We start from the raw sequence: 19,502 nt of genomic DNA, 5'->3' as shown, positions 1-19,502 counted from the left end.
CCCTGGCTTAGGAAGTCTATTCTGTAGACCTTTTTGTCCACCAACCTGGTCCTCCCTGGTCGGTTCCCTGGTTGAGCGTTCAGCTGCCTCCTGCTCCCGTCCACCTCCTGTCTGAGGCATCAGGAACTTGAGGCAAATGCCCCATGTTCTAGGAGCCAGGAGCGTGTCTCAGATGTCCTGCCGGTGCCCTTCTCCATGGCTGCCACTCTGCTGTCTCGCAACCACCTTGGAGTCTCTGGGTCACTCTGAACCATAGCCTCCCACTGGGTCTCCAAATCAGATCGAGAAATCGCCTCTGCCTTTGGCCCTTTCCTCACGCCATCGCTTCACCGTCCTGAGGGACCTGAGTCTCTCAGAAGCAGAAGTCAGGACACATGTTTGACTGTCTTCTTCTTTTCCTTTCTCGTTGCTTCCTTTCTCCCCACATCTGTGCCAGAAGGGGAAAGTCGTCCTTCTCGAAGGAGCGCAGGGACTTCCCCAGTATCATATCCTCAGTCTCCCATGCGTCTAGTTTATAAAATCTCAGTGTTCACGTCCAAAGCCTGTGGGTTTTGATTTAAGTGCCTCAGAACACCTAGAAATTTGGAATTAATAAAGACAAAGGTATATCGATCTAATATTCTCAAAGTATTAACTGTTATACCCACTGTTGTCCATACAGTGGGTATGATCTTGCGTGAGGAATCGGCCGTCTCTTCTCTGTTCAGCTCATCACACCTACCCGCAGTGGACAGGTGAGGACTTCGGTTTCAACTCCACGAACTTCCGACGAGGGAGTTCTTGGATCTCTTCTTCCCATTGGCTCCTTCAGCCTCTGTGCTCCATAAGCCTCCCAGCCCTGACCTTGCATTCAGCTGCTTCTTCTTGGGTTTAGGCCTGGGTTGCTTGTCATTCTGTCTCATTCCTTTCTTTCATGGATGCAGCTCACTGGGGCCGTGGATCCATGTGGGTAGAAAAGGGAATGAAGGCGAGCGACCACGACAGGCCTGACCGTAGGACCGAGCCGCTACATGACAATGAGATTGTGATCACTAAGCATGAGGCACGTGAAATATTTTGCTAAGAGAGCCTGTTTGATTCTTTTCGAGAGGGCCTTCGCAGTTCCCCTAGCTTGGTGTGAGTTAGGACCTGGGTGCGTGCCATGTCCCAGGGAGTGAGAAGGGAAAAACATTATTTGTCAAACTCGGAACAATGCTGTGAAGTAGGCACAGACTTGGCCAGAGCTAGACAATTGGTAAAGAGCCAGCTGCGATGAAAATTGAGATATGTCTGATGTGGAGGTCTCTTCATGCTCTGACATTCTGAAATTCTCTTGGCAGAAGGAGACACAGTATCTCTCGGCTTCAGGATCTTTTCCCTGCCCCAATTAGGCAAAATGATGTTTCTTAATACCTTCAAAAAGGCAGAGAAAAAGGGTTCTGGCTGGGTGTTTCCTGCTGCTTGTTGATACAACTGGCTTCCTGGCCTTCAGATAAAGAAGCTGACTTGCTTTTCTCTCTAGATTCCTCTGGCTCTCATCCAGGCCTATAACCCTCCCCTACATGTCCACATCCTAATGCCAGGATTCTGTGAATTTCACCTTGTAGGACAAAGGGACTTTGATTCCATTAAGGATTTTGAGATGGGGAGATTACCTTGGATGATCTAGGTGAACCCAATGTAGTCACATGGATCCTCGTTAGAGGGAGACAAGAAGATCAGAGTCAAAAAGGAAATGAGATGACAGAAGCAAGTGTATGGAGTGATGTGAGGAAAGGGTCACCAGCCAAGGAATGCCGACGACCTCTAAAAACTAAAAAAGCAAGGAAAGGGTTCGACTCTGAAGCCTCCAGAAGGAACAAGCCCTGCCAACACCTTGAACTGAGCCTAGTACAGTTGATTCTGGACTTCTGGCCTCCAGAATTATATGAATATAAATGTGTATTGTTTTAAGCCACCACATCTGAGGTAATTTGTTACAGCAGCAATAGGATACTAATACAGACTCTGATCTCTTCCCTTACTCTCTACCCCCAGGTTCCATTGGCATCAGTTTGCAATTAATGATGCTCCTGCTTGCTTCTCCATACCTTGCTCGTCTTCTTGCATCTGACCTCCTTCTCCCTGTCCCTGTGAACTCTGTTTTTGAAATCGCCTGATCATCAGTTCTCCCAGTCGTGTGTGCAAATGAGAAACCCTACCTTTTCTAGGAATAGGTGATTCCTCTGCCAGCCTTGAGTTCCACGATGAGGGATGCCTCTCGCCGACTTGGTTTAGAGGGGCCTCTCATGTGGTGGGCGTGGGACTCTCTGTGTCCGAGTCTCCCTTGAGCACAGGCTGCTCTGTCTCAGGGCACAAGTTACAACAGCCCTATGACTTGCTCACTGTCCAGGTCCCAGTGGCATTCTGCATCACGATGGCTACTTAAATATCTGTCACTGGATACCAGATCGTTACCCCTAATGCTCTCTTCTACTTCTCCAAAGGTTCTACAACTTGATAAAAAGATATTAAAATGGCTTCAGTTTTGTCTTTGCGTGAGAACAATCAGACCCATGCCGCATCCCCAAATCTGCTAAGTAAAGTGCTTGCTTACTTCTGCAGAGTTTTCAAAGAAGGTTTCTAACATCAGTCGGTGGCTCTTGTCCCATTCCCTCAGCCCAGTATGAAAGGGTTGGGATTGGAGAGAGAAATTTTTTGGAGCGAGTTGGTGTTCTTTGGTGTTTGTCTTCCTTTACCTACGTGCACAAAGGACGGGAGGGGTTCCCCTGCACCTTAAGCCCTCCGTTCTCTCGCACTAGTTCAGGTGCATCCTTCGATGTTTAGGGGGCCTGAGGACTGGGAGAAGAGCTGTGGCTCAAAGGGCTTGAGAGGGCAGAGCAGAGAGCGGGAAAAGCGCTGCAGAGGCAGTAGGTGGCGTTCTTCTTGATGGTACAGCAGAGATGCTCAAGGGTTCCTTGTAGACCAAGGGGGCTTCCATGGAAGTGAGTCGGCTGCTGTCACTTTGACGCTCTCCCAAGAGAAGACTTGGAGGGGAAATGTGACCCTAACAGAGGGAGTGGACCCACGGGTACCCAGGGGGGGAAACTGCGTGTGGTCAGCGGAGGGGAGAGGAAGGAGAGTGAGGTTTAGGAGTTTTATTTGACATTGGGTTGGCTCCTTTCAATATTGAAATGAGAATGTTTTGGGGACTGAAAGTGGCTGGAAACCTTTTTATTTTCCACGGGAGCCTGGACATTCTGCTACGTGTTATGGGTTTAATCCACAGCTCGGGGAAGGACTGTCCCCACCGAGCAGGTGTGAGGGTATGACGGTAAGAGGAGTAAAGTCGTTTTCTGTTTATACTCTGAGAGTTCAGCATGTCCGAAGAACCAGTTCCTCTTAGTTTCCAGAACATGGTAGAACTGAAATCTGGTGGCCTGGAGCCTGGAAATCCCATCCTGGCTGTGATCTTTCCCTTGGAACATCAAGCCTTTTCCAGTCTCGGATGCACTCTGTGTAGCAGAGGCCGCTTCATCCACCTAGCAGACCACGGCCTGGCTGGAGGAAGCAAGGCCTGGGAGCTCAGGGAAGCTAAATGCCTTCGTCTGAGTCTTGGCTCCCACCCTGCACATTTTTGACACTGGGCCAGTTAAAGTCTCTGTTGCCTCAGTTTCTTCAATTGTAAATGGGAAGAATGATGATATTTGTCATGTGAGGCTCTTGTGAAGAAGAAATGGGATAATCCATGTAAAGCACTTAGCTGGGTGTCCAGTTTTTGGTGACCCCTTGACGAATTTAGGGATTTTTATGTTTGAAATACTTTCAACACTTTAGAAGAAAGGAATTAGACAAACCTATGGTACAAATAGAAACTAATTTTCCCCCTCATATTTTTACTACTGTTGAGCCTTGTAAACTCAACATTTTCTTTTTTTTTTTTTTTCTCTCTCTCTCTTTTGCAAAATACAAGCTGTTCCAACAGTTCTCTGCACCAAACCCAAAGTGCTTTATGCCACCCTTGGGATTTTGTGAGCGATGTTTTTGGAAATATCTTTTTAGAAGCTTCACTGGTTGAGGTTGCTCCTCACACTGTGAATTAAGTATAGAAAGCATCAGAGCTCCCAGCCTGTGGAGATGCAGGGGGCAGCTGGGGGTCGCCCCGAAGCAGAGGGCAGATTCCCCCCGCCGCAGGAAGCCTTTCTCCGGCCAGCGGGTGGGCATAGGGGCACTGAAGCTGGAAGGGAGGCCGAAAAGGAAAGTGAGTATAAGCGCTGGGGTTGGTCACCTGAGTGCGAATCTGGGGCCAGGAGCTATTCACAGAGGCAACCAGAACCCTTTCCTGTCTTGCCTGCGTTCCCGTGAACAGTGAGCTTGCCGCCAGTCTCCCCAAGAGTGGGAGCGGGGAGAGGGGTGCTGCCCTGAGGAACCGCCGTGCAGCCGTCTCCCTGCTCCATCTGTCTCCAGAGAAAGCCCCCCAGCTCCCATAAGGAAGATGACTCTCCAGTTCAGACCTTGCTAGATGGGGGTTCCACTTCTTCTTATCCTGAGAAAGGGGGAAAAAATCTTTTTACATTTGTATTGTGCTTAATTACTTCCAGGGAATTTCCTTTCTTTCCTTTTTTTTTTAGGTGGTCCAGTTTCTTTTTTCTTGTTTGCATATATCTATCCAATTTTCCCAACACCATTTATTGAAAAGACTGTGTGTACTCCATTGTATATTCTTGCCTCCTTTGTCATATACTAAGTGAGTGAATATGTGTGGATTTATATCTAGGCTCTGTATTTCGTTCCATTGATCAAAGTATCTGTTTTTATGCTAGTACCATGCTGTTTTGATTACTGTAGCTTTGGAGTATAATTTGATATCGGGTAGCGTGATACCTCCAACTACGTTCTTTCAGGGAATTTCATAGTCACCATCTCGTTTTAGAATGGAGAAAATTGAGGCCGGGTTAGGTTCCACAAAGTTTGCGCAATATCAAGTATTCCCCAAAACCGATTCCAGGGGGTCTGACGCCAAGGCTTAGAGTAGGTCGGCTCTTTTACTTTTAAAAATTCTAGTGAAAGAAGCACTGTAATCTTTACCGATATCACAACCAGGAAATATATATTTAAAATCCTGCTCCACCAATTTGAGGTAGCAATAAGATCAGTAGAATAATTTTGAAGGCTTCTGCTTATAAAAGAGATGTTTATTCAGAGAAAAAAAAAGATATTTATTTTACATATCCTTGAAATATGACTTTAAGATGTCTAGATTGTCCAAATATTTACTCTAAATTTCTAAGGAAAACAATGAATTATTAAATATTAGTAAAGCTAGCATATTATCTTTAAAAGTTAAATTTATAATACGAAGTTATTTTTTTATGATCTATATGTGCCTTTTATGGTTGGAACTTGTGCATTAAAAATAGGTACTGCTTTTGAACATTTTATAAGGCAAACAAGTATTTATTTCACTATTTTAAATTAATTTAAGAGTGTATAATACTTTTATTTTATGATACATTTTGGCCAGGTAGAGGATTAATTTAATAACAATTTTTAGTTTGGAAAACTAGCCCTTTATTTATAATATTGTTCTTTTTTATATTTTTTGTATTGAGGTATAATTGACCTAACATATTAATTTCAGGCAAGTGTATAATGTAATGATTTGATGTTTGTATAAATTGCAAAATGATCACCACTATAAGCTCAGCTAATTCCCATCACCATACGTAGTTATAAATTTTCTTTCTCATGATAATGTTCAAGATCCTAGCTACTTTCTAATCTGTAATACAGTGTTAACTATAGTCACAGTATTGTTCTTATAGGAAAATATGATTTATATCATGTCATACTTTTTAGAAGTAAATTTCCAAGAATATTGTGGATAAAACGGTCTTAAAAAAAATAGGGGTGAATTTCTTCTGAATTTTCTCATTTTGACTACTCATGCAGCAAAACATTTTGTCAGTGATAAACCACTTTCGGGTTCAGTAGTGACACTGGACAAAGCTGAAATAGGCCCATTTTTGCAAACATGACCGCGCCATCCCGGATCTCCTTGGAGCCCCTTCCCTTGCCGATGGCCAGGACGGAACTGCACCTTCCACAGAAACCACAAATCTCAATGCCCTGACAGCTAACTGATGTCACTGTGGAGTTTGATGGGTTGAGGGAGGGAGGGCTACCTCACTCAGCACACGGCAAGCCTTCCTGGAAATCACAAGTCTCTTTGACTTTCCCCTGAAATCCCTTTTCCAGCCGGAGCTGCCTCTTTCCGGGTAACCTAGACTTCCTCAGTCAGGTGCCTGTGCGTGATTTTCTTTCAAGACAGAGGGATGTGCAGAAGTAGGCATCCCATGTGGAGAAGGGGGCGATGGAAGCAGCCGGGGAGCGGTGGAGGATGGGGCGACTGTTGGGTCGGGGCGCTCTTCACGTGAACACCTCTAGGTTCTCTTTCCAGAATCTGGTCCTTGAGTCCCCCCTGGTGGCGCTCCTGATGCAGACGCCTCCTGAGAGATGGAAACTTTAGGTGGCAGAGCTGCCCACTCTGGCCTGCTGTCAGTGTTCGCACAGACTCTGACCCTGGGGTTGGCCAGGCCGCCACCGCCCCAGCACCCTGCGGATGGCGGCGGTGATCTCGCGGTTGCGCAGACTGTAGATGAGCGGGTAGAGCAGCGGGGTGATGTTGGTGTAGACGAGTGCCAGCGTTCGGTCACGCTGCGGGACGTAGCTGGCTTTGGGCCGCACGTACATGAAGGTGGCGCAGCCATAGTGCAGGAAGGTGACGACCAGGTGCGAGGCGCAGGTGGAGGCGGCCTTGCGCCGGCCCTCGGGGGAGCGCAGGCGGCGTAGGACGGCAGCGATGGCCCCGTAGGAGGCCAAGATAAGCATGGAGGGCAGCAGCAGCAGCACCAGGCAGGCGCCCAGCAGCGGCAGCTCGTCGGCGTAGCTCCGCGTGCAGGCCAGGTGCAGTAGAGCCGTGATGTCGCAGAAGAAATGCACCAGCAGGCGGGAGCCGCAGAAAGGCAGGTGGAAGACTGCCACCGTGAGCCCCACGGACACCATCAGCCCTCCGAGGCAGCAGGCCAGGGCCAGTCGCGCGCACAGCCCGGGGGTCACCACGGCCGCATAGCGCAGGGGGTGGCAGATGGCCACATAGCGGTCATAAGCCATGGCGGCCAGCAGGAAGCACTCGGCCCCGCCCAGTGCCACGAACAGGTGCATCTGGACCGCACAGCCCAGGAAAGAGATGGGGCTGCCCCTGCCGGGGCCCGGAGAGGCCAGGTCGGCCAGGGAGCGGGGCACCACCACTAGCGTGTAGCAGAGCTCGATGGAGGACAGCTGGCACAGGAAGAGCAGCATGGGCGGCCGGCTGGGCACCGAGGCCACCGCCACCAGGATGAGCAGGTTCCCGCTTAAGGTGGCCAGGTGCACTGCCAGCAGCAGCAGGAAGAGAGCGGGCCTCAGGCGCGGGAACTCAGAGAATCCCTGAAGGAGAAAGCCCCAGGGCATGGTGGCATTGCTGAGGCTGTCCATGCGCCGGCCCAGCGGTCACTCAGAGGCTCCTGCGGGAGAGAAATGAGGGAAGGGCCAGCTTGTGGGGACCACCATCCCGCAGAGCTGGCGGAGAAGGGGCCAGGCGGAAGTTAGAGGGTGGGAGGGAGTAATGGCTGCAGAGACAGGCGGAGGGTTCACCCGGTGCATTCCCAGCCCCCCTCCCCATGAAGGACGTTTTATTAACTTGTTCAGAAAAATGGTGCAGGTTTTCCTCCCTGCTGGACTAGAATTCTTGTAGAAGCTTTTTCAACATGAATGATCGCCTACCGAGAATTCCCTGCCCTGGGACTCCAGTTACTATTCTGAAGGGCCTGTCTAGCCACAAGGTTTTTGTCCCTTCAGCCTTAGCTCCCCAAGGAGGAAATGTGTCTTTAGCCTCTGCTTCTGTTTCCTCCTCCCTGCCCTGCTCTGTTACGTCTGAGCCGCCGTCCGAGGCGTGTCACAGAATCAGAAAAACATAATGTAGGTGAAAACCTTAGAGATCACCTCCTACACCCTCATAATTTTAAAGAGAAAAATACAGCTGGAGGGTGGTGAAGGGCTTAACTGCCCATAGAAAATTATAAACAGGATCCGCATTCCTGAGGCCGAATCCAGAACTTCCTGTGACAAGTTAGGTTGTTTAAAAAAAAAAAAAAGGTCGCTGGGATCGGTGAACCTATTTTGATTGGGCTTTAAATGGAGACCCTGGTCTGTGCCAGGCGCCGAGGCGGGTACTTAGGCAGCGGGGGATGTTAGTGGGAGGGGCTCGCTGGGCACATCAGGACCAGTAGGTCCCTCACGTTTTTATTGGCGCCTCGGCATGAGAGAAGATGTGTATCTGTTCTAACTCGCCTTTCCCAGTTAGCAAGCAGCACGCTCCAAAACTGCCGACTGAACAGTTTCTTTCTGAGCATTATTGTGACTCATTTGCAGCCAACATTTGGAAAACATTGATAGTGTGGAGGTCGACTGTGCTCGTTATCAACCTCTGGAGTGAGGGAGCATGAACTGGTCAGAAATTCAAGGTCATGAGAACCGGAGGGTGTGTGAGTTTCCAAGTAGTTATTAATGGCATCTTTTCTTTCTTTACCTCTTTTTATTAATTTTAATTGTAAACTCTACTATTATTTCCTCGTGGCGACTCTGAGTCACAGTTTATGATCAACGCTGGAAGCTGATATTGTACACAGTTGTTGTTATTACCATAGAGCGCAATAGCAATAAAGCTGGGTCAGGGGCCCCAGGTAAAATCGCATGAAAGAACTGGGAGGCATGCTGGGAGCTTGGCTAATGCTCGTGTTTGAGAAGAGAATTCTGAGGATTTGTATGTATCAGTGTCACCCTGCGCTTTTTCTTGTCACCCGAGGGGAGCATCTTCAGATAGATGTTAGCAGTCTTAAGGAGGATGACTAAGGTGGGATTTTTGGGGGGAGGTGGGGAGGTAAGTCTGAGGGAGGTACAGTTATTTCGTATCTCTTTTACAGTCCTTGCCTTTTTTTTTTTTTTTGGCCGATATTCAGTCTATTGAACACATTTAACGAAGCTCTTTTGGTTGAATGCCCCTTCCTCGCCAGGTGCTGTAAGCCGCAGGTGGGAATAAGAGAAGCCTGGCTGTCCAGGGGGACACCGCCGAAGGACCCCCGGCAGCTCTCGTCACTCGGCCTCCGCTCTCTCCCCCTTTACTTCTTCCTTTTTGTCCCCTTGGAGGGGCAGGGGGAGGGGCGCCAAGGCACAGAAACGGTCCAGGTTTTTTGCCTCCATGGTCATACTGCACAGAAATGGAGAAGACAGGAGAGGCCCGGTGAGGGCACCGCTGACTGTACCCTGAAGGAACGTCTCGTTTTACAAACTAGGCCGCGCGAAGCCCGCCAGGTAGGCCAGTTAAACCGAAGGGAGACCGAAGAGTGTTTCTACTTGAGCGTTTTAGGACAATTTGTCGCAAGCTCTCGGGATGTGTGCTAGGCAGGTCTTTCCTCTGGGATGGTTGGGGGAAAAGACACTTTCAAAACGTCAGTGGTTTCGTCTCTTCAAAACCCAGCCCCATCCTCCTGGGAGAAGCTGCAGGGGGGAGGGGAGTGGCCGCAAGGCCTGTTTGAGACCCCCAGGGGGGCAGATACTCTCACTCTTCCAGGTGGTTAATAACATCAGCATAATAGCTGTGCTTAAGAGAGGGGCAGGCAAATGCTCATAAGGCCTTTACATACTTAACCCGATTAACCCTAGCAACAACCCGATGAGGTAGGCAGATTCTTAATACTCATCTTACGGGTGAGGAAATTGAGGCCTAAAGAAATTACATATCGTGAGCTAGTTAGTGGTAAAATCAGTTTTTACGCCCAAGCAACCCACCCTTGACAGTCCGTGGTCCCACCCACCATTCAGTCTTCCTTACACCTCTCCCCACATCCTTCCCATGTTAGACACAGCCCGCCCCTCTCTCCTGTCCACCTACCCGCCACCCAGAAGTTAGGCACACTCTCCTAGGCGTTTCTGTCCTCAGATTTCCCTTTGATGACATTTCCCTTGAGGACACGTGGATGTGAGCAGAAATACAGATAATCTAAGATAGCAAATCTAAAAATAATCCCTCCTTAGCTTTGCCATTCGTCGCTGCTATTGTGATTGTTCTGGCAGATCTGCTTCCCTAGCTGCGTCAGGCTCCGCGGAGCACCCACAGAGAGGTGGCTGGCCGGTGGCCCGGGACATCTGGATGGCGCTGGGAGCCTTGCCGGGCTGGGGCTGCAGAGCTGCGGGTCGCTTTTCGCTGCGTAAAATATTTGAAATGATCCGGAGTGATGTTTTTTAATTGGTCGTTTCAGTAGTCAGTGGAAGCACTTGGAGGGAGAGGTGACGAAATGAAAGATATGAGAGGCAGACAGGTCAGGCCTCTCTGGGTTTGAGGATTCCACTGAATGCTGACCTTGGATGGTCCAGACCCTCATGTTATAACAGGTAAGGCCCGGAGAGGTCACGTGACCAGTCTGTGGGCAGCAGAGCTCAACAAGGGCCTGGGTCTCACGGCTCCTGGCTGGTGGTTCCATTTCTACAAGATTTTGTTTTCCCGAGCATATTGATTAGTATTATTTACGAAAGGACCAACAGTGAGCTCACAGAAAAATGAGATCATCATCCCACAGGACATTAAAATTAGATGATAAATATGCCTAAATTTCTCTAACTTGACTTAATAATTTGTCATGGACCTCTGGTCTATGAATTTATACAAGTTGCTCTGGAATTTATTTTCAGAACAACTTTTTTTTTTTTTTTTTAAGGAAAAACATAAACTGTACATTCAAAAGATGGTTTTTTCTTATCCTTTATCCTTCGTGAAGTAGACAGAGTCCTGAAGTCTAAATTTTTGCTTTATTATTTGCTAGATCCTTGCTTTGGGGTGGGAACAAGTTAGTTAACACTTCAAAAGCCTTGCTTCCTCACTGTTGAGTGGGGGTTACAAAAGAGGGACTCGTGAAAATTTCATGAGAAAACATGTCAAAACTAGCACAGGACCCCATGTACAGTAAGCACGCAAAAGGCTGAAAAGCATTCTCATCTTAGCTTTATCCTTCATGATTTGACAGGCTTATGTCATATTTCCTCTGAGTGTTTATCTTTCCACTGTGAAAATATTCTCACTTAATTGTCTTTTCAGATGCTTTCCTAGTGTTATTTCTATCTTTCTAGGGTCCAAGAAGCAGAAGTATATATAATATTCTGGATTTAGGAAACTCAAGGGGAGATAAGTAGACAAAGATGTAGATAAATCTACCTACTTCTCTCTCTCCCTCTCTCTCTCTCTCCTATGCCTTCCCTCCTCCTTCCTTCCTTATTTCCTTTCTTTGTCATAGTCATCATCATCATAATCCTCCTCCTCCATCATCATCATCATCATCATCATCATCATCATCATCATCATCAGCTCTCTCTCTCTCTTCTTTCTTTCTGTCTTTCTATTTTTCTCCTAGCTCTCCTATTGTCTTTGTAAGACTCTGTGGACGCCGGAAGAAGACATCTGTGGGTTCAAACCCTGGCTCGACCACTTACTTACATTACCTTTGAGTGATGTACTCCATTTCCCTGATCCTCAGTCTCCTTACATCTAAATGGGGATGATGGTCTCTGATTCATAGGGTGGTTGTGAGAAGTAGGCACACAACAAAGGGAGCCTACAGCACAGTACCAGGCAGAAGGTTGGTGGTTATTAATCATATTGTGTGAGGAAAGAATAACGATGGGGAATATATAAAATGGAGTGATTTAACCAAGCTGCTAAGATGATTAACATTATGAAGTTTGAAGCATTGAGGAAAGATTCTGTTCTTGTTCTGACTAGTCTGGGAACTTGAACTTTTTAAACGTTCCAGTCCTTGGTCAATGCCTAGATATACATCTGGATATACAGCAGACCTTCAGATGACCCTCTGAGTTCTCCACTGAAGGACTCGCGTATCCAGACCTCCTGACATCCACCCGGTATCCATTATCCAGACCACTGGACGTGAACAGGCCTCCTGGTGCCCATCCTTTAGACCATCTTGCACCTTCCTCTAGACCACCTGGCATCTGACTGATAACCATCCTGGACCAATCCTAGGGCTGAAAACTATAGAACTGAAAATTCTTAAGAATACCCTTTTTACTATAAGAATTCAATGTTTCTTTCTTCTTTGAAACACTATTGGGTTTTTCGCCCAGCCATGTGCCTAGTTTGCAAACTCTAATAAACCTTGAATAAATCTTTATCATTCATTTCTAGCCAAATCCTCCGGACTCTTTCTTTCTGATGATTGCAGTATCATGGGAGCCTGACAACTGTAATTTCTGGGATGACCCTTTTCCCTGTGTCATCAGCCTTTGTCTTGGTTGTAACTTGAAACTCATTAACTTACATATATTTTCATTATTATGTATTTCAAATTTAGATTTTCTGAAATAAAAATCCCTGAGTTAACACTCATTCCCCATTTTCTTGCTCTGTCATGCACACTTAACATCTTTTTGCGTTTTTTCCCTTCATTGGTTTGGTAATGCTTTTACTCAAAAGAGCTAAATATCATCTCTGGAGGCAGAAATTTCACTGTGTGCTCTGTCTTCCAGCCATTTATGATCTCGGTCTCAACCCCGTCCCTCCTCCCCAGGATAGATGCCTCTTCTCTTTTCTGGCATGGTGTTTCTGTCTTATGAGCTAGTTCCTTTTACATGACAAAGCAGTCTAGTGAGTCCTTGATGACTAAATTTGATAAGATAGATTGTCAGAGGCTTTTCGAAAATCTAAATAAAAGAAAGTCATTGTTACTTTCTTGTTGGCATCTTTATCCCCAAAAGCATTTAAATAGATCTAATAGGAAATGGTTTCCTTAGAAAAACATCCTTGCTTTTCCCTCACTAATGGTGTTTTCCGAAGTATTTAGCGATCTCACAGGTCATCAAAGTGAGATGCCCTTGGTATTTCCTGTGTCTCCTCTGGAGCTCTACTTAAACTGATGGTTGCAGGTCATGGTTGCAGGTCACTCTTAGTTCTCTGGCTCCGGGTCAATACGTTACCTTGGGTTTTGTGTTTTGGCCAACACTCATTCTTCAAGTTTCCTGACAATTCAGAATTATAGCAATGTGTGCACTTGCGTGTAGAGCACCCTAAACAGTTGCTACTGTTTGTTCTTTCTCTTTTTTTAATAATTAAAAAAAAATTTTTTTAAATTACAGTCGGCATAGTTCTCTTTTCTTCAATCAATTGTGAGATGAAGGCTTTGAGCAAAGTGTCATTTCTGGCTTCATGCTCTCTTTTATTTTCACCTGAAGAGGAGCTTTGAACCATACAAACCTAGGAGTCCTACTGGTTTTAGAGCTTGTTCTCTGCTTTTGATACTTTTAAAGAAACTCTCTGCTTGAACAAAGCAGCATCCATTTAAATTGATATCTCTGACCCAGGCTTATGCCGGAGGAAGAGGGCTATGCTTCAGAAATGAGCACTTTAATGTTCAACATCAAAATTGTCTGGCTAAGAGACTGTCCCAGTTTCGCGAAGGTCATCTTTATTGCACACAAATGCGTGATCATCATACTGTGACATTTCGAAAAGTATTCTAGGCCTGAGGGTCAGTTATTTTATCTACCTGGAAAAATATGAGCATTTTTGCTCTATAGGGACACTAGTTTGTTTTCTAAATTTATTTTCGAAGTCAGCTATCATTTTCCCCGAAGTTGGTTTTATTAATTGAAAACACTTTTCATTTGTAAACTGCAGCTCATGCCACAAAACAGTAAGAGGGCTCCCTCAAAAACCGAGAAGACCTGCTTCCGAAAGATGCCCTTCTGTTTCTTGTTGGCCACGGACTGACAGCTAGAACTAAGGAACAGGGAGAGGCAGCTGTTTGGGTGAGGAAGTCCAGGCTACCTCCGTCGTGCCAGGGTATTTTCATGATTTACTAAAATGAAAAAACTTAACAAAGCACTGGTGAGGGAGGCGCAGCTGACCTGCACCAGCCGCCATCCAGGAGACAGCACTCCGGGCCCCTCAGGAACCCTTCGCCTGTGAGGATACCTGCACAGGTGTGGCTTCAGGAGCTCTTTGTCGCGGGACAGTCTTCCCGCCTACTGCCCACCCCCACATTTCCAGGATGGACTCCTGTGGTTGCTGAGAAAAAGCAACAGAGGCCTAGGTGAAACGGGACGGAATGCACAGGATTCAGACAGCCCAGGGTGGACTCTGATGGGGGACCAGGTCTCCTCCAAGGGGACGGGTCACTATGGTTGGTGCGATTTGGGGCCTGGGGGTTCAGTTCTTTGGCCAGGAAGCAAGGAATAAATGGAGCCACTGAAGGTGCCGTGACAGGAGGTTTTTGTGTGGTTAAATCTTTGTGTCTCATGGAGCTAAAAATCATGGAACATCTTCATGAATACTCTCTATTCTGCCTCTAAGAGTTGAAGAGATAATATTTTCCTAAATTCTAGTCTTACACCTTATTCTATAGAAACAACATATCATTGAATGCCTCTCCATGAGAACCTCTGTTCCCTTGAGAAGACAGGGCTCTCCCATGTTTAGATGGGAAAGCTGAGGCAGAAGAGATGCGTTTGGGCAAAGATATTGAATAAAAATATATATAGAACCTAAAAACCCTGGCATCTGCAGCTCCTGTTCCTCACACCCCACCCCACCTCAGTGCCTGCAAAACAGGGGTTCCACAAGGTAGAGCACACTGAGCACTGGGTGCCCCAAGATTTACCGATGTGGGATATAGGGTTCGAACTACGTGGCGTGGGAAGAAACGCTTCTCTCACAAGTAGTTCCCTCTTTTGGGAAGTGTTGGGGTTTCCTTGTTTCCGTACTCTGGCCTTTGCCTACCCTGCAAATGCCGGGCTTCTCCTTACCTGGACGCAGAGAGAGATGACTTGGAGATGAGTGGAGAGGAGACTCAGACCATGGTGACTGGAGGTTAGAGAGATCACAGGAAAGTGAAAACCAGCAGATTATAGAGTTGCAGTGGGTGGTCGTAGAGGGGAAGGAGGGCTTGAAATGAGAAGAATAAAGGACGCAGAGACTACAGGAGTGGAGAGCACCCAAGGGGATCTCCACGGTAGTGTCTGGTTAGCTGCATCTGGCTGGTTCTTAAACCTTAGCTTGCTATTTATCCCCGGAGAGGTGGGGAGAGGGGAGAGGCGTACGCATCCTTTCCAGAGGGAGGGAGGGCAAGAGCGAAGCACCTGTGATTAATGCACACACCACGGAACCCTCCTTGAGGCTGGACTTAGGAGGGGCTTGGCACGCATACAATGACTCTGCCACTGTCCAAAGACAAACGGCTCTTCCTGTGTCGCGTGGCCCACCTGTCCAGGGTGCTGCCTGTCCTGTCGGTGCAACACTCTTTCCCTAGAGTGTTCCTTGCTCCTCTCTCATCATGACAGTTCCCATCTCTGTGTGCTGGACCAGGTGGCAGCTCCAGAACCCATAGTGAAGTGTCAGGTGCCTGATAGGTCTACGATGTGTTAGTTTGTCCAATGGTGAGAGCAGGAGCTGGCTGTTCAGGTGCATGGATGAATCCTCTTTCTAACTCTCACGTGTGTGCAAGGACCCAGGAAACGGCACTAGGAAGCCTCCACCAGTGGATACTCCTGGCCCTGGAGTATGAACTAGACAGCTCTGGCAGGTCCTTCCAGGCTTGGGAACTGAAGGCCTGCTCTTGGTTTTTCGGTGGTTATTCTGCACATCCGTGAGTTTATGTTACCAGCATCGTAGGACTCTATGAGGTCATTCTGTTCTAATTCAGTTGCTTGTTTATTTATTCATCGATTCAACAATCCAACACATGTTTACTGAGTACGTTACATGCGCCAGGCTTGGATCTAGGTACTGCGGTGTAGATCGGGGAGCAGAACAGACAAAACTGCCTGCCCTCATGGAGCTTACATTCTAGGGAGAAAGGAGAGACAATAGCTGAATTAGGTAAACTTTATAGCATATTCGAAAGTGGATAAATCCAGTGGAGAAAAATAAAGGCGGACAGGACAGTGGAGGGGGGTGACATGCACATCGAAATAGGATGTTTGAGGAAGACATTTGATCCCAAACTTGGAGGAGGTAAAGAAGTGAATCATGAATTTCTGGGGGAGGAACATTCCAGGCAGAAGAGTTAGCCAGCCAGAGACCCTGAGTGGGGAGCAGGCCTGGGCTGTTCGAGGCACAGTGAGGAGGCCAGTGTCTGGGGTAGAACGAGTGAGGACAGAATAGCAACAGGTGAGGGCAGAGAAGTAGGTGTGGCCAGTAGGGGGCGCTCAGGTGATTGCGAGAACTTGGCTTGCATCTGTGAGATGGGGAGCCACTGGAGCCTTGGAGGACCCACCGAACGCTATAAAAGGATCACCACCTACTGTGTTGAGAATAGACCATAGGGGACCAGGGTGCATTACAATAATCTAAGCGAGGGAAAATACGACTCGAATGAGGTTAGCAGTAGAAGTGAGACGTATTTGGATTCTGAAAATGTGTTAAATGTAGAGCCAGCAGAATTTCCTGTTGGATTGGGTACACGGGGTGAAAGAGAGGGGTTAGAATGACTTTATTTTTTGCCCGAGTAACAAGAAGGATAGAGGTGTCATTACCTGAGGTGAAGAAGGCATTAGGTCGAGCAAGTTTGTGGAGGAGAAGTTGTCAGAAGTTCAGGGTGGGGCATATTAAATTTGAGATGCCTGTTAGATGTCCAGGTGGGTCTGTCTCATCGATGGTTGGGCATATGACCTGCAGTTCACAGGACATGCCCAAGTTAGCAGTAATTTGAAGTTATCAGTTATAGGTGAAGTTTAAAGTCATGAAACTAATGGTGAGGTCATTATGGAAATGAATATAGTTACAGGAAATAAGGGATCCCCAAACTGAACCCAGTGGTATCTGAAATTAGGACTTCAGTTTATGAGAAGAAACCAGAAAGGAAGCCTGGGGCAGGGGGAGGGGGTGCGTGGGGCAGTCTACAGCCTCCGTTTTCCAGCTGAGGAAACCACATCTGTGTTCGGCCACTCAATTTGTGCATCTTCATCATCATAGAATATTTACGTGGACCTAGTGATAATAAACAATAATTTTAATCCTTATACAAGTCTTCCATTAAAGATAATGTAGAGCATCAAATGGTGGTCATATGGGAAGCAGAGGAAACCCTCCCATCTCCCCGTCTTCCAAAGTGCCAGGAGCTACACCAGAGGCTGGAGGTGAGGGCGAACCCGAACCCCATGGAGAAGGAAATGAACTTCTGGGCTCTAAACTTCTAGGTTCTTATGCTAAATTTCTCTCTCTCTCTCTTTCTCTTTCTCTCTCTCTCTCTCTCTCTCTCTCTCTGCCCCCCCCTCTTTCTCTCTCTCTGTATACTTTAGGAAGTAATTTACCTTGTCTGAACCTTAGTTTGCATGACTGATGCATAAGAATAATAATACAACCTGTGTCTAATTCGCAGATTTTACTTTAACATTTTATTGTTAACAGCTTCATTGAGGTATAATTGAAATACAAAGAACTGCACACACTTAACGTGCACGATTTGATTAATTTGGACTTATGCAAACACGCGCGATGCGGTCGCCATCATTAAGGGAGTGGACGTATCCAGTGCCTCCCAGCGTTTCCTTGGGTCTCTCTTTCTCTTTTTTTTCTTAGCCTGAGATCTACCCTAATAAATTTCGAAGTGCACAATGCAGTATTGTTATCTATAGGCACAAAGTTGTACCACAGATCTCTAGGATTTAGTCACCGATTGTAACCACCCAGCCCCTGGCAACCACAGCTATATTCTTTTCTTCTATGAGGTAGACTATTTTTGATTCCTCATATATGTGGACTTAAATCAAAGGTGTTTCCTCCATCTTAGAGGAACTCTTTCTCGATCCCATTTTTCCATCTGGCTCCTACTTTCATGCAGTCAGAAAAACTCCTCAGGTGAGTTGTCTGTACTTGCTGTCTATTATTTCCCCTCCTCTTATTCTCTCCTTTTTTAAAAACCACGTTATCTAGATCCAGTTGACATGTAAAGTGCCGTTTTGAGATTTTAAATGAGCTCGTACTTACGAAAACATTTTGAAAATTTTAAAGTACAAAATAAGTATCACTTATAATTGTTATTATACTGAAGAGCCATGATCAACGTGTTTCCGGATATGGAACTCTGTCCCACCTTCCCCGGGCTCTGAGCTTCCTGAACGTAGAGTGCCCTCTCGCCTGCTCTTCTCATGCACACAGTTTTCCTGGAAGATAAGGGGCAGTCAGGTGGGCACTCCCTAGTGATCAGGACTCCCAGACGTGATGATAACCACACACAACAGCAGTGTTGTCATGGTTCGGGATTTTGGCAACCGCTCCTAGAGGATCTTGGACATAATTTCAGGATGTATAAGCCCTGACCTAAAGCGAAATTTACCAGTGACAGGAGTTCGGAGTTTTATGCATAATGTTTTCCTTGGCTGGTGTCTAGCTTTATTCGATGAGTTGTGTCAACACAGGGAATTCTGTGCCTTAGGCTTAGGGATTCCTCATTTCTGCGGTGCCTGTCTCCTCTTGGAGGGTTGCTGCGAGTTTTTTCAGATGTGGAATCCTGTGGGGTCTGCGTTTGGACATAGACTGGAAATTCTTACATCATCTCCACATTCCTCAACCATTTGCACATGGCCTGGTGGAATGCCTGCCTCCAGGGGAGAAAGATAAGGATACTCTCTGACTTCAGCAGAGAAGAGTTCAGTTAAGTTATTGAGTTTGATGAATACCTATGGCTCTAAAGAGGAAAAGTTAATTTCTTTGGGGGCTTGGCATGTTTTTTAGGGGGTGAATTTATAGAAATATAGATGATAGAAAAGAACAATAGAGTAAATCTAAAGTATCAAAAAAAAAAAGAAATTCTAATGATATGTAAAAAAATTAAGGGTGTAGAAAAGAAACAAAACAGAGTATAACCAAAACATTAAGTTGATTCTCTGAAAATTTTAAGAAGATAGATATGTTTCTGGAATTCTTACCAAGAAAAAATGAGAAAAAGATACAAATGAACTAAAAAATGAGAAAGTGGAAATTAAAATACAGTAGAGATTAGAAGTAATAAAAGTATACTATCAAAAAGTTCTTATGGGTATCATAGACACATATCTGAAAAATAAAAGTTTAATTGGCCTAAGAAGAAACAGAAGACTTAAATAGAATTATAATCATTAGTGACATTGAATTTCTTTTAAAAAGATAACCTCTCTGACCTTCTCATCATATCCATGAAAAATAATTTTACAAGGGGATTTTACCAAAGTTTCACAAGACACATAATCCCCATATGTTAATAAGTTTTTTTTCAGAAAATGAAAGAAGGAAAAATTGACCAACTCATTTTATGAGGTTTATATAACCCAGAGTATTCTCATAAGAATGTTATGAGAGAAGTATACACTAATTTTATAGATGAAAGCATCTTTTTATATTATCCAAGGAAATTCAATATATATGTATTTTTTAAAAAACATCTGATTTTTACCACGTGACA

The 19,502-nt window shown here is 46.0% G+C and overlaps 1 protein-coding gene and 1 long non-coding RNA gene across 2 annotated transcripts in view; one reads left to right on the top strand and one right to left on the bottom strand.

Annotated features, from left to right (window-relative positions):
* Positions 1 to 3,993: 3,993 nt before the first annotated feature.
* The window catches only part of LOC118610757, a 167,487-nt gene continuing 151,978 nt past the window's right edge, over positions 3,994 to 19,502 (top strand). The window contains exon 1 of the long non-coding RNA XR_004954016.1: positions 3,994 to 4,219. This is a non-coding gene — a long non-coding RNA (uncharacterized LOC118610757). The remainder of the gene's footprint in view (positions 4,220 to 19,502) is intronic.
* Positions 5,518 to 8,176, bottom strand: LOC107516935 (olfactory receptor 10AC1). The gene has a single exon (XM_016157172.2). The coding sequence runs from the start codon at positions 7,492 to 7,494 to the stop codon at positions 6,517 to 6,519; it is 978 nt and encodes a 325-aa protein (XP_016012658.2). The 5' UTR covers positions 7,495 to 8,176; the 3' UTR covers positions 5,518 to 6,516.

This window comes from Rousettus aegyptiacus, unplaced genomic scaffold (assembly GCF_014176215.1).
Source record: "Rousettus aegyptiacus isolate mRouAeg1 unplaced genomic scaffold, mRouAeg1.p scaffold_m13_p_13, whole genome shotgun sequence".
NCBI lineage: Eukaryota > Metazoa > Chordata > Mammalia > Chiroptera > Pteropodidae > Rousettus > Rousettus aegyptiacus.
This window is presented reverse-complemented; position numbering and strand designations above follow the sequence as displayed.